The 17,698-nt window shown below is 37.0% G+C and overlaps 1 protein-coding gene across 1 annotated transcript in view; it reads right to left on the bottom strand.

The window, feature by feature from the left end:
* LOC117334980 overlaps positions 1-15,679 on the bottom strand; it is a 47,341-nt gene extending 31,662 nt beyond the window's left edge. Inside the window, exons 1-2 of the mRNA XM_033894860.1 lie at positions 15,571-15,679; positions 2,969-3,135 (exon numbers count right to left, since the gene is read on the bottom strand). Of these exons, the coding sequence (XP_033750751.1) occupies positions 2,969-3,135; positions 15,571-15,654 (251 nt within the window). The 5' untranslated portion in view covers positions 15,655-15,679. The remainder of the gene's footprint in view (positions 1-2,968; positions 3,136-15,570) is intronic.
* Positions 15,680-17,698: the final 2,019 nt, after the last annotated feature.

The following is a 17,698-nucleotide window of genomic DNA, read 5'->3' as shown; positions in this document are numbered from 1 at the left end:
GTACACACGTACACATCATACAGTACAGTGTTATTATAATACACACGTACACCTCATACAGTACAGTATTATAATACACACGTACATCTCATACAGTACAGTATTATTATAATACACACGTACACCTCATACAGTACAGTATTATTATAATATCCACGTACACCTCATACAGTACAGTATTATAATACACACGTACACCTCATACAGTACAGTATTATAGTACACACGTACACATCATACAGTACAGTTTTATCATAATACACACGTACACCTCATACAGTACAGTATTATAATACACACGTACACATCATACAGTACAGTATTATTATAATACACACGTACACCTCATACAGTACAGTATTATTATAATACCCACGTACACCTCATACAGTACAGTATTATTATAATACACACGTACACCTGATACAGTACAGTATTATTACAATACACACGTACACCTGATACAGTACAGTATTACAATACACACGTACACCTGATACAGTACAGTATTACAATACACACGTACACCTCATACAGTACAGTATTATAATACACACGTACACCTCATACAGTACAGTATTATTATAATACACACGTACACCTGATACAGTACAGTATTATTACAATACACACGTACACCTCATACAGTACAGTATTACAATACACACGTACACCTGATACAGTACAGTATAATTATAATACACACGTTCACCTCATACAGTACAGTATTATAATACACACGTACACCTCATACAGTACAGTGTTATAGTACAGACGTACACCTCATACAGTACAGTATTACAATACACACGTACATCTCATACAGTACAGTGTTACAATACACACGTACACCTCATACAGTACAGTATTATAATACACACGTACACCTCATACAGTACAGTATTTTAGTACACACGTAAACCTGATACAGTACAGTATTACAATACACACGTACACCTGATACAGTACAGTATTACAATACACACGTACACCTCATACAGTACAGTATAATTATAATACACACGTACACATCATACAGTACAGTATTATAGTACACACGTACACCTCATACAGTACAGTATTACAATACACACGTACACCTCATACAGTACAGTATTACAATACACACGTACATCTCATACAGTACAGTATTATAGTACACACGTACACCTGATACAGTACAGTATTATAATACACACGTACACCTCATACAGTACAGTATTACAATACACACGTACACCTCATACAGTACAGTGTTATAATACACACGTACACCTCATACAGTACAGTATTACAATACACACGGACACCTGATACAGTACAGTATTACAATACACACGTACATCTCATACAGTACAGTATTATAGTACACACGTACACCTGATACAGTACAGTATTATAATACACACGTACACCTCATACAGTACAGTATTATAATACACACGTACACCTGATACAGTACAGTATTATAATACACACGTACACCTCATACAGTACAGTATTATAGTACACACGTACACATCATACAGTACAGTATTATTATAATACACACGTACATCTCATACAGTACAGTATTATTATAATACCCACGTACACCTGCTACAGTACAGTATTATTATATTTACACACGTACACCTCATACAGTACAGTATTATAATACACACGTACACCTCATACAGTACAGTATTATTATAATACACACGTACACCTCATACAGTACAGTATTATTACAATACACACGTACACCTCATACAGTACAGTATTATAATACACACGTACACCTCATACAGTACAGTATTATTACAATACACACGTACACCTCATACAGTACAGTATAATTATAATATACACGTACATCTCATACAGTACAGTATTATAATACACACGTACACCTCATACAGTACAGTATTATTATAATACACACGTACACCTCATACAGTACAGTATTATAATACACACGTACACCTCATACAGTACAGTATTATTATAATACACACGTACACCTGATACAGTACAGTATTATTACAATACACACGTACACCTCATACAGTACAGTATTATTATAATACACAAAGTCATGTACACCTCATACAGTACAGTATTACAATACACACGTACACCTCATACAGTACAGTATTATTATTATATACACGTACACCTGATACAGTACAGTATAATTATAATACACACGTACACCTGATACAGTACAGTATTATTACAATACACACGTACACCTGATACAGTACAGTATTATTATAATACACAAAGTCATGTACACCTCATACAGTACAGTATTATAGTACACACGTACACCTCATACAGTACAGTATAATTATAATACACACGTACACCTCATACAGTACAGTATAATTATAATACACACGTACACCTCATACAGTACAGTATTATAATACACACGTACACCTCATACAGTACAGTATTATAATACACACGTACACCTCATACAGTACAGTATTATTATAATACACACGTACACCTCATACAGTACAGTGTTATAATACACACGTACACCTCATACAGTACAGTATTATAGTAGACACGTACACATCATACAGTACAGTATTATAATACACACGTACACTTCATACAGTACAGTATTATTATAATACACACGTACATCTCATACAGTACAGTATTATAATGCACACGTACACCTCATACAGTACAGTATTACAATACACACGTACACCTCATACAGTACATTATTACAATACACACGTACACCTCATACAGTACAGTATTACAATACACAACGTCACCTACACCTCATACAGTACAGTGCTCACGAATAAAGATCGCCATAGAACCACCTAAGGCATATAAAAAAAAGGTTTCTCTCTATTTCAGGGATCTAATAACGACCGCCATTTCGTAGCCGTAAAACAAATGCAACCAAGTTAACTTAGATAACGTTTCTGCTGGTGTGTTACAATATATAACATCTTACCTATCAATGCCTTTCACCGAAACCTCAAAAATGAGATCACAGAAGTCCAAACAGCCAGCTTCTGTCAACTGCCCATCACAGCATTCGCCAGCGTAGTTCAGGTTTTGCAGATTAGCGAAACCAAGAAAGCCAACATAAAACTGGCCATACGGTGAGGCAACGTTTACCTGAAATAATTTAACCAGTGAACGCTAAAAAATATACAAAGATCAATTGAACATTTTTTATCCACTATAACATCGGACATATACAATGTATTGTCAGGATTTACAATCTAAAGTCCTGGATATACAATCTATAGTCCAAGTATACAATGTAACGTCCTGGATGTACAATTTATTGTCCGGGTATACAATGTAACGTCCTGGATATACAATTTATTGTCCGGGTATACAATATAACGTCCTTGATATACAATTTATTGTCCGGGATCTGGATATACAATGTATTGTCCGGGTATACAATGTAACGTCCTGGATATACAATTTATTGTCCGGGTATACAATATAACGTCCTGGATATACAATTTATTGTCCGGGTATACAATGTAACGTCCTTGATATACAATTTATTGTCCGGGTATACAATATAACGTCCTGGATATACAATTTATTGTCCGGGTATACAATGTAACGTCCTTGATATACAATTTATTGTCCGGGATCTGGATATACAATGTATTGTCCGGGTATACAATGTAACGTCCTGGATATACAATTTATTGTCCGTTTATACAATGTAACGTCCTGGATATGCAATTTATTGTCCGGGTATACAATGTAACGTCCTTGATATACAATTTATTGTCCAGGTATACAATGTAACGTCCTTGATATACAATTTATTGTCCGGGTATACAATGTAACGTCCTGGATATACAATTTATTGTCCGGGTATACAATGTAAAGTCCTGGATATACTATTTATTGTCCGGGTATACAATGTAACGTCCTGGATATACAATTTATTGTCCGGGATATACAATGTAACGTCCTGGATATACAATTTATTGTCCGGGTATACAATGTAACGTCCTTGACATACAATTTATTGTCCGCGTATACAATGTAACGTCCTTGATATACAATTTAGTGTCCGGGTATACAATATAACGTCCTTGATATACAATTAATTGTCCGGTATACAATGTAACGTCCTGGATATACAATTTATTGTCCGGGATATACAATGTAACGTCCTGGATATACAATTTATTGTCCGGGTATATAATGTAACGTCCTTGATATACAATTTATTGTCCGCGTATATAATGTAACGTCCTTGATATACAATTTATTGTCCGGGTATACAATTTAACGTCCTTGATATACAATTTATTGTCCGGGTTTACATTGTAACGTCCTTGATATACAATTTATTGTCCGGGTTTACAGTGTAACGTCCTTGATATACAATTTATTGTCCGGGTATACAATGTAACGTCCTGGATATACAATTTATTGTCCGGGTATATAATGTAACGTCCTTGATATACAATTTATTGTCCGCGTATATAATGTAACGTCCTTGATATACAATTTATTGTCCGGGTATACAATTTAACGTCCTTGATATACAATTTATTGTCCGGGTTTACATTGTAACGTCCTTGATATACAATTTATTGTCCGGGTTTACAGTGTAACGTCCTGGATATACAATTTATTGTCTGGGTATACAATATAACGTCCAGTATATACAATTTATTGTCCGGGTATACAATGTAACGTCCTGGATATACAATTTATTGTCTGGGTATACAATGTAACGTCCTGGATATACAATTTATTGTCCGGGTATACAATGTTACGTCCTGGATATACAATTTATTGTCCGGGTATACAATGTAACGTCCTGGATATACAATTTATTGTCCGGGTATACAATGTAATGTCATGGATATACAATTTATTGTCTGGGTATACAATGTAACGTCCTGGATATACAATTTATTGTCCGGGTATACAATGTAACGTCCTGGATATACAATTTATTGTCCGGGTATACAATGTAACGTCCTGGATATACAATTTATTGTCCGGGTATACAATGTAACGTCCTGGATATACAATTTATTGTCCGGGTATACAATGTAACGTCCTGGATATACAATTTATTGTCCGGGTATACAATGTAACGTCCTGGATATACAATTTATTGTCCGGGTATACAATGTAACGTCCTGGATATACAATTTATTGTCCGGGTATACAATGTAACGTCCTGGATATACAATTTATTGTCTGGGTATACAATGTAACGTCCTGGATATACAATTTATTGTCCGGGTATACAATGTTACGTCCTGGATATACAATTTATTGTCCGGGTATACAATGTAACGTCCTGGATATACAATTTATTGTCCGGGTATACAATGTAACGTCCTGGATATACAATTTATTGTCCGGGTATACAATGTTACGTCCTGGATATACAATTTATTGTCCGGGTATACAATGTAACGTCCTGGATATAGAATTTATTGTCCGGGTATACAATGTAACGTCCTGGATATAGAATTTATTGTCCGGGTATACAATGTAACGTCCTGGATATACAATTTATTGTCCGGGTATACAATATAACGTCCTGGATATACAATTTATTGTCTGGGTTTACAGTGTAACGTCCTGGATATACAATTTATTGTCCGGGTATACAATGTAACGTCCTGGATATACAATTTATTTTCCGGGTATACAATGTAACGTCCTGGATATACAATTTATTGTCCGGGTATACAATATAACGTCCTGGATATACAATTTATTGTCTGGGTTTACAGTGTAACGTCCTGGATATACAATTTATTGTCCGGGTATACAATGTAACGTCCTGGATATAGAATTTATTGTCCGGGTCACAGGGGCTTGGCACGATTTTCCAAATGATAGTCCATATATATATGTATATAGTATCAAGGGTAGTAACTACAAAGAGGGGGAAGACCAACGTATTTTAAAAAAAAATAATTTGTCGTATTCTGCGGGTCAAAAATCTTAGTGACACATACATTACATTAAAGAGAAATGTTTTATCTTTCCAATGAGTGTTCGATGAACAAAATTGGCCAAGTATTATCCAAGTTATGACCTGACGAATTCGGAAATAGATACTGAAATGGCTAGGTCGGAATCTCCCTGTCCGGTTGAATAGTCGCCTCGCCTCTAATGGGTACCTCAATAACCATTCAGAAATCGAAAAATCGACGCTTGCAGCGGTATACAGTAACCATAACTATGTCAATATAGGATGTCGGTTGGTTATGTTATCAGTCATGTGCCGTAGCCAATTCCATATTACATCACCGAGCTTACCGTCAGCAAAAAGAACCACCATCTTTCCCTTCATTCGGAACGCTTCTTGGCTGTACCACCACTGTAACGACATAAACAAAGTCACGAAAGGTTAGGGAAAGATGGCGGTTCTTTTTGCTGACGGTAAGCTCGGTGATGTAATATGGAATTGGCTACGGCACATGACGGATAACATAACCAACCGACATCCTGTATTGACATAGTTATGGTTACTGTATACCGCTGCAAGCGTCGATTTTTCGATTTCTGAATGGTTATTGAGGTACCCATTAGAGGCGAGGCGACTATTCAACCGGACAGGGAGATTCCGACCTAGCCATTTCAGTATCTATTTCCAAATTCGTCAGGTCATAACTTGGATAATACTTGGCCAATTTTGTTCATCGAAAACTCATTGGAAAGATAAAACATTTCTCTTTAATGTAATGTATGTGTCACTAAGATTTTTGACCCGCAGAATACGACAAATTATTTTTTTTTAAATACGTTCGTCTTCCCCCTCTTTGTAGTTACTACCCTTGATACTATATACATATATATATGGACTATCATTTGGAAAATCGTGCCAAGCCCCTGTGGTCCGGGTATACAATGTAACGTCCTGGATATAGAATTTATTGTCCGGGTATACAATGTAACGTCCTGGATATAGAATTTATTGTCCGGGAAGACAATATAACGTCCTGGATATACAATTTATTGTCCGGGTATACAATGTGACGTCTTTGATATACAATTTATTGTCCGGGTATACAGTATAACGTCCTAGATATACAATTTATTGTCCGGGAAGACAATGTTACGTTTTGGATATACAATCTATTGTCCGGGTATACAATGTAACGTTCTTGATATACAATTTATTGTCCGCGTATACAATGTAACGTCCTTAATATACAATTTATTGTCCGAGATATACAATGTAACGTCCTGGATATACAATTTATTGTCCGGGTATGCAATGTAACGTCCTGGATATACAATTGATTGTCCGGGTATACAATTGATTGTCCGGGTATACAATGTAACGTCCTTGATATACAATTTATTGTCCGGGTATACAGTGTAACATTCTGGATATACAATTTATTGTCCGGGTATACAATGTCACGTCCTGGATATACAATGTATTGTCCGGGTATACAATATAACGTCCTGGATATACAATTTATTGTCCGGGTATACAATGTAACGTCCTTGATATACAATGTATTGTCCGGGTATACAATGTAACGTCCTGGATATACAATTTATTGTCCGGGTATACAATGTTACGTCCTGGATATACAATGTATTGTCCGGGTATACAATATAACGTCCTGGATATACAATGTATTATCCGGGTATACAGTGTAACGTCCTTGATATACAATTTATTGTCCGGGTATACAATGTAACGTCCTGGATATACAATGTATTGTCCGGGTATACAATATAACGTCCTGGATATACAATGTATTGTCTGGGTATACAATGTAACGTCCTGGATATACAATGTATTGTCTGGGTATACAGTGTAACGTCCTGGATATACAATTTATTGTCCGGGTATACAATGTAACATCCTGGATATACAATTTATTGTCCGGGTATACAATGTTACGTCCTGGATATACAATGTATTGTCCGGGTATACAATATAACGTCCTTGATATACAATGTAGTGTCCGGGTATACAGTGTAACGTCCTTGATATACAATTTAGTGTCCGAGTATACAATGTAACGTCCTGGATATACAATGTATTGTCTGGGTATACAATGTAACGTCCTGGATATACAATTTATTGTCCGGGTATACAATGTAACATCCTGGATATACAATTTATTGTCCGGGTATACAATGTAACGTCCTTGATATACAATTTATTGTCTGGGTATACAATGTAACGTCCTGGATATACAATTTATTGTCCGGGTATACAATATAACGTCCTGGATGTACAATTTATTGTCCGGGTATACAATGTAACGTCCTGGATATACAATTTATTGTCCGGGTATACAATGTAACGTCCCGGATATACAATATAGTGTCCGGGTATACAATATAACGTCCTTGATATACAATTTATTGTCCGGGTATACAATGTAACGTCCTGGATATACAATTTATTGTCCGGGTATACAATGTAACGTCCTGGATATACAATTTATTGGCCGGGTATACAATGTAACGTCCTGGATATACAATTTATTGTCCGGGTATACAGTGTAACGTCCTGGATATACAATTTATTGTCCGGGTATACAATGTAACGTCCTGGATATACAATGTATTGTCCGGGTATACAGTATAACGTCCTTGATATACAATTTATTGTCCGCGTATACAATGTAACGTCCTGGATATACAATTTATTGTCCGGGTATACAGTGTAACGTCCTGGATATACAATTTATTGTCCGGGATCTGGATATACAATGTATTGTCCGGGTATACAGTGTAACGTCCTGGATATACAATGTATTGTCCGGGTATACAGTGTAACGTCCTGATATACAATTTATTGTCCCGGTATACAATGTAACGTCCTGGAGATACAATTTATTGTCCGGGTATACAATGTAACGTCCTGGATATACAATTTATTGTCCGGGTATACAATGTAACGTCCTGGATATACAATACAATTATTGCATTTTGTGGAGGTGTACACGAGACTATACGAACCTGGTTAAGAGTTTGTTCATCGAGGCCACAGGCCGCGGTGAGCAATCTCTTGACCAGGTCCGTATATAATAGTCTCGTGTACACCGAACACAAAAGGCAATAACTGTTTTGTAATAATCCTAACCCTTACCCTTAACTCTTAAATTTATATAAGTTTCGGGGACACATAAGGAACAGTCAGTTCATGCCGGGTTATATATCAAGGCTCTTTTGGCCCCGGATATAACAGGTGGCGTTACTGATCAAGATGAAGTATGTGATGGGTCAATGTAGCGGTAAATGCAAAATGCAGATCTACAGTTAAAAACGAAACAAAGTTTAGATTGAATGCAAGCTGAAAAAGTGGATATATCTTTTCAAATGACACATTAATAAAATTATATTCCTGATTCAAATGCAGTCTTATTACACTTATGTGATCGCACAACGCTCCACGATGTGCGATGTGCGCACGATATCTGCACGATGTGCGATATGTGCGATACGGATCGTGCAGGAAAATGTGCGCACGATGGGCGATTGGAACGGTACATGTGCGATATGTATCGTGGTAGATATAAAAAGAGGAATGCGTTATCTAATTATTTAAACGTGTGGAACGATTGTAAAAGATATACAACGATTAACATTTTACGACGCAGAAAGAAATGTGTATTCGGCGAGATTATATACAGGCTATTTAATACATGTAGAACTAAATAACAGATAAAATGACTTGTTTTGAATAGAAACATTTCTGTTGTGTTTAAAAATACATAATATATGTAGTTTATGTATTAAGGAAGATAAATAATCTTAGTGGTGTCCTTCTACCATTCTGGTGCATGCATGTACATGTAGATGTATCACCAGGCCGTCGAAAACATCACGAATACTTGCGAGACAAAATGACGGTTCTTAAATGGCAAACATTAACAGGTCATACTTGTTCCATGAATGAAAACAATTGTTATGCAGCACGTGCATATAAAAGCGACCATCTTATATCATAATTTTAATTCGTTTGTATATCTTTTCGTATAACTAGTTATTTCGTAATATTTATAACCCTATCGTTAGCTGTGCGGTTTACATCGCACAGTTGTGCTCACGATGTTTTTGGAACGTTGTGCGATCACACAACTGTATCACCAAAACAATTCAAACTGATATAATTTTGTTATCCGTGCTGAAACGCAGTAGTTCGTTAACTTATTTCACCAGCAGTTTTATATTATAACCACCAGCATTAATAACTTGGGTTAAACCGACGGTAATGTCCTAAATCTAAGCGACTCTGAATCCTCGAACACACGACCTCCACACATGATTCGCCTTCACTAGAACTGACCACAGCTTGTGTCGCTATATCGACTTTGGATTAATAGCACTTGACTCGCTCCGTCAAGTTTAAAAGCAAATTGTCAACAGGGTGCCTAATAGACGCGGTTCTTGGTAAATAGGTGTCAAACATTTAGGTAAAGTAATAGCTTAACTTGTTGATTAACAGAAAATATTGACAAAGTAAATACATAAGGATTCCGAAACGGACCTAATCTGCTTGGGTTCAATGTATGTATAAGACCAATAAAATGCGTATTTACCAACCGGCATCACAAAAACATTCGATAGTTTATTGAATGACTGAATCAATTTGAACTAAAGTTACCAGAATTTGTACAAGTCTGATGGGTTTTTTGTTGTTGAAAATAACCCGTCCTTAAAGGATGATCAAACAATATTATTAAACATCAAAGTACGATTATACAATACATTTACCATAAAACAAAGTAAACTAACATGCAAGGTTTAATTGAAATGATTGAAATTAAAAACCTCTGACAGCTGTGCTGACGAATAACTACGATTGTTTTCCGCTTCGATTCGAACTTGACAGTCATCTGTACGAAACATGTTAAGGCTTTGGTTGTGATTTTGATACGAGCCTTACAACCCACCGATTAAATGTAAAGGCACATTCATTGAATGTTAATCGATAGTAGGGATTTTTACCGGTGTTATTTGCCGAAAATCTCATCGTGCATCTCAATGCGTATTATGTCTGTTATGTAGACCTAGAGAAATTCCTATTCACTTTCTCCAAAACTCTGATGTCCTCATGTATGTAATTGTAACACCGAATCATTCCTACTAAAGAGGCCAGTGAGGTCTACTTGGTAGACTGTGTACTGGGTTATAGGATCAGGCACAAGCGAGGGCTCATGCGCACTTACTGATTTTAATTAGCGCATTTTGATTTTAACCTGGTCAATGAAACAAATTAAATGTGGTTGCTTCATTAAGTCAAAATGAGGAGGGGGTTGAAATATTCCTTAATTAATGTATACGATATATATAATTAATATAAATCGTTAAAGTAGGGACACCGGGATCCTCTCCTGAACAGGTAACCATCACCGGGATCCTCTCCTGAACAGGTAACCATCACCGGGATCCTCTCCTGAACAGGTAACCATCACCGGGATCCTCTCCTGAACAGGTAACCATCACCGGGAACCTCTCCTGAACAGGTAACCATCACCGGGAACCTCTCCTGAACAGGTAACCATCACCGGGAACCTCTCCTGAAGAGGTAATCATCACCGGGATCCTCTCCTGAACAGGTTACCATCACCGGGAACCTCTCCTGAACAGGTAACCATCACCGGGAACCTCTCCTGAACAGGTTACCATCACCGGGAACCTCTCCTGAATAGGTAACCATCACCGGGAATCTCTCCTGAACAGGTAACCATCACCGGGATCCTTTCCTGAACAGGTAACCATCACCGGGAACCTCTCCTGAACAGGTAACCATCACCGGGAACCTCTCCTGAACAGGTAACCATCACCGGGAACCTCTCCTGAAGAGGTAATCATCACCGGGATCCTCTCCTGAACAGGTTACCATCACCGGGAACCTCTCCTGAACAGGTAACCATCACCGGGAACCTCTCCTGAACAGGTAACCATCACCGGGAACCTCTCCTGAAGAGGTAACCATCACCGGGATCCTCTCCTGAAGAGGTAACCATCACCGGGAACCTCTCCTGAACAGGTAACCATCACCGGGATCCTCTCCTGAACAGGTAACCATCACCGGGATCCTCTCCTGAACAGGTAACCATCACCGGGATCCTCTCCTGAACAGGTAACAATCACCGGGATCCTCTCCTGAACAGGTAACCATCACCGGGATCCTCTCCTGAACAGGTAGCCATCACCGGGATCCCGTAAATGTTTGTAACATGTACCCGTTACCAGGAACTTATCGGGCGTTGTGTCGTCTCTTGGGTTACAGTCCATGTTATAGCGCCACTATCTCACATATTTCTAATAAATGGTCAACAGAAAACAAAGAATGTCCAGTGGGGGCGATGAGAAGTTCACCAATGATGTATCATTATCTGGTTGGAAACAGTCAATTAAAATGGGCAGTAGCCATAGATTCTATAGGACGTGTGCAGTAACAAGGTTTCTGGCGAATTATCATACATCGGTATGTCTGATATGAACTGACTCACTTTCTTAAAAACTGGGAGTGATTCTGACCGTAAAAACAAGTATATGTATGTTTGATACCAAGACAGAAAAAAAACTTGAATATACAACCAATACAGCTCTCATGAATATACAACCAATACAGCTCTCATGAATATACAACCAATAGAGTTCTCATCAATATACAACCAATATAGCTCTTATCAATATACAACCAATATAGCTCTCATGAATATACAACCAATATAGCTCTCATGAATATACAACCAATATAGCTCTCATAAATATACAACCAATATAGCTCTCATGAATATACAACCAATATAGCTCTCATAAATATACAACCAATAAAGCTCTCATAAATATACAACCAATATAGCTCTCATGAATATACAACCAATATAGCTCTCATAAATATACAACCAATATAGCTCTCATGAATATACAACCAATATAGCTCTCATGAATATACAACCAATATAGCTCTCATGAATATACAACTAATATAGCTCTCATAAATATACAGCCAATATAGCTCTCATATCGTCTATATCACTACATACAATACACCCCGTCCATATCACTACATACGCTACTCCCCGTCTATATCACTACATACAACACTCCCCGTCTATATCACTACATACGATAGTCCCCGTCTATATCACTACATACGATAGTCCCCGTCTATATCACTCCCCGTCTATATCACTACATACGATACTCCCCGTCTATATCACTCCCCGTGTATATCACTACATACAATACTCCTCGTCTATATCACTCCCCGTCTATATCACTCCTCGTGTATATCACTACATACGCTACTCCCCGTCTATATCACTACATACAATACACCCCGTCTATATCACTACATACAATACACCCCGTCTATATCACTACATACGATACTCCCCGTCTATATCACTACATACAACACTCCCCGTCTATATCACTACATACAATACACCCCGTCTATATCAGTACATACGATACTCCCCGTCTATATCACTACATACAACACTCCCCGTCTATATCACTACATACAATACACCCCGTCTATATCAGTACATACAATATTCCCCGTCTATATCACTACATACAATACTCCCCGTCTATATCACTACATACAATACACCCCGTCTATATCACTACCCGTCTATATCACTACATACGATATTCCCCGTCTATATCACTACCCGTCTATATCACTACATACGATATTCCCCGTCTATATCACTACATACGATATTCCCCGTCTATATCACTACATACGATATTCCCCGTCTATATCACTACCCGTCTATATCACTACATACGATATTCCCCGTCTATATCACTACCCGTCTATATCACTACCTATTCCCCGTCTATATCACTCCCCGTCTATATCACTACATACAATACTCCCCGTCTATATCACTACATACAATACACCCCGTCTATATCACTACATACAATACACCCCGTCTATATCACTACCCGTCTATATCACTACATACGATATTCCCCGTCTATATCACTACCCGTCTATATCACTACATACGATATTCCCCGTCTATATCACTACATACGATATTCCCCGTCTATATCACTATATACGATATTCCCCGTCTATATCACTCCCCGTCTATATCACTACATACGATATTCCCCGTCTATATCACTCCCCGTCTATATCACTACATACGATATTCCCCGTCTATATCACTACATACAATACTCCCCGTCTATATCACTACATACAATACACCCCGTCTATATCACTCCCCGTGTATATCACTACATACAATACTACCCGTCTATATCACTACATACGATATTCCCCGTCTATATCACTACCCGTCTATATCACTACATACGATATTCCCCGTCTATATCACTACCCGTCTATATCACTACATACGATATTCCCCGTCTATATCACTACATACGATATTCCCCGTCTATATCACTACATACGATATTCCCCGTCTATATCACTCCCCGTCTATATCACTACATACAATACTCCCCGTCTATATCACTACATACAATACACCCCGTCTATATCACTACCCGTCTATATCACTACATACGATATTCCCCGTCTATATCACTACCCGTCTATATCACTACATACGATATTCCCCGTCTATATCACTACATACGATATTCCCCGTCTATATCACTACATACGATATTCCCCGTCTATATCACTCCCCGTCTATATCACTACATACGATATTCCCCGTCTATATCACTCCCCGTCTATATCACTACATACGATATTCCCCGTCTATATCACTACATACGATATTCCCCGTCTATATCACTCCCCGACTATATCACTCCCCGTCTATATCACTCCCCGTCTATATCAATACATACGATACTCCCCGTCTATATCACTAAATACAATACTCCCCGTCTATATCACTACATACGATATTCCCCGTCTATATCACTACATACGATACTCCCTGTCTATATCATTACATACAATACTCCCCGTCTATATCACTCCCCGTCTATATAACTACATACAATACTCCCCGTCTATATCACTACATACGATACTCCCCGTCTATATCACTACATACGATACTCCCCGTCTATATCACTGCATACGACACTCCCCGTCTATATCACTACATACGATACTCCCTGTCTATATCACTACATACAACACTCCCCGTCTATATCATTACATACGATACTCCCCGTCTATATCACTACATACAACACTCCCCGTCTATATCACTCCCCGTCTATATCACTCCCCGTCTATATCACTACATACAATACACCCCGTCTATATCACTACATACAACACTCCCCGTCTATATCACTACATACAATACACCCCGTCTATATCATTACATACGATACTCCCCGTCTATATCACTACATACAACACTCCCCGTCTATATCACTCCCCGTCTATATCACTCCCCGTCTATATCACTACATACAACACTCCCCGTCTATATCACTACATACAACACTCCCCGTCTATATCACTACATACAACACTCCCCGTCTATATCACTCCCCGTCTATATCAATCCCCGTCTATATCACTACATACGATACTCCCCGTCTATATCATGTTATACATGTTGTAAAATGTATACACTTCATACTTACCAAACAAGCGAAAAAAAGTACAACCAATTTAGCACATTGTCGACTTTGCCTTTGTTGCATTTTATATTCTGGAATTATACACATCCGAAAGATACTTCTTGTTAAAAGGTTCAGACCACCAGTACAGGGTTAGATCTGATGAAGAGTATTATAGCTAAAGGTAGATAAACACACCGCCTGATAATACAGCTACCCGTACATACGCCACCTGGGAACAGAGGTATGTGTGATCGGTATATCTCCTGTCCACAACGGTTCTAAAATAACGCCGGTTTTCCAATTGTAACTCAACAGCTAATTAGACTCGCATGTGAAAATTCGTATCAACGATGGCAAATCAACGGTCAGCAACTAGCGCGGGTCCTTGGTTACACAGCAAGCCTATGTACAATTAATTTTATATGATTTGATATCTAATTGTTAAAGCTTTAAAACGTTGTACATCATGCTTGTTGCTTTTTTTACTGCTGTGAACAAATTGTTTAAGTGAAATGCATGTTTACCTTGCAAAAATATAACTTTAATTTAAGTGAAATAAATAAACAAATAAATAGTTAAATAAATAAAATAGAATCCCAAGCGAGTTTCTATTTCACTTGATATGTTGTCCATCCTAGGTACACGGAAAATTTATTTTAACTGTAATTTTAATAGAAATGAAAAGACGAAACTCCGGTTTAATAGAGAATGTATTTGAGTTAAAAAGAATTATCGTCGCCATTAAAACCAATCAAGACGTCATAGAAATGATCACTTTTTATACAAAAATAAAACAACTGAAAATCATACAGAAAACAAACTATGAATAAATGTATATATGCACACAGGCGCCATATGAGGGCATTAATACATTTGTAATACGAAATAGTAATCCTAAGGATTAGTGGAAACTGCCCAACAATTGTATTAAGAACAAAAGTAAAACACAGTTTTCATTGGATACCGTTTTTAACTATTTAGTGTGATGTTGGACATAAACATGATCTAATTGAGGTTGTAACTATGTAATAAACGATATTATAAGTAGGCAAGAAGTTGAAAGAGCTATCAAGCTTCTAAAACCTAATAAAGCATGTGCTTGGGATAAAATGACAAATGAATTTATCAAGTATTCTGCTCCTAAAATAATAAATCTCTATGTTAAACTATTTAATTTCATTTTTAATAGTTGTAAGATTCCAGAACAATGGCTAGCGGGTTCTATAACCCCAATATATAAGGACAAAGGTTCAGTAAATGACCAATAAAACTATAGACCTATAACAATTGCTAGCTGTCAAGGAAAGTTATTTACGGGTATATTATATTATATCTATATTAAATGACCCTAAAACTATAGACTTATAACAACAGTTAGCTGTCTAGGAAAGTTATTTACAGGTACATTATATTATATCTATATATATTAAATGACCCTTAAAACTATAGACCTATAACAACAGTTAGCTGTCTAGGAAAGTTATTTACGGGTATATTATATTATATCTATATTAAATGACCCTAAAACTATAGACTTATAACAACAGTTAGCTGTCTAGGAAAGTTATTTACGGGTATATCAACTGTACTCCGAAGAATATAGAGTTATATCGGAAAATCAAGCTGACTTCCGAAGGAAGTACTCAACGCTTGATAACATCTATGTATTTCACTCTTCAATTTTACTAAGAAATAATTATGGTGAAAGAAAGACTTTCTTGTGTATTTATTGACGAGAAAGCGTTTGATAAAGTTTGGAGAAACGGTATGTAGAGTACATTATTAATCAGCCACATTCATGGTAAGATGTACACTGTTATTTATAATATATATCAAGGAATTAAGTCTAAAATCAATTTAAATGGTAAACAATCAAGGTTTTTCCCCACGTGATATCGGATTGAGACAAGAGGAAAATTTGTAGTCTGTATCTTAACGATTTAGAAGATTTTTATCACATCGCATTGAATGCCTCAGCAATAAATTTGAAAGTAAACTTCAAAAAATGTATCTTTTTTTATTCTTAAATATGCAGATGACGCAATCTTATTTTCTGATAATCCTACTGGCTTATAAAATCGGCTTGATGCATTTAGTGAATATTGTACACTCTGAAAGTTAAGGGTCAATAGGGATAAAACAAAATTTA

This window comes from Pecten maximus, chromosome 9 (assembly GCF_902652985.1).
Source record: "Pecten maximus chromosome 9, xPecMax1.1, whole genome shotgun sequence".
NCBI lineage: Eukaryota > Metazoa > Mollusca > Bivalvia > Pectinida > Pectinidae > Pecten > Pecten maximus.
This window is presented reverse-complemented; position numbering and strand designations above follow the sequence as displayed.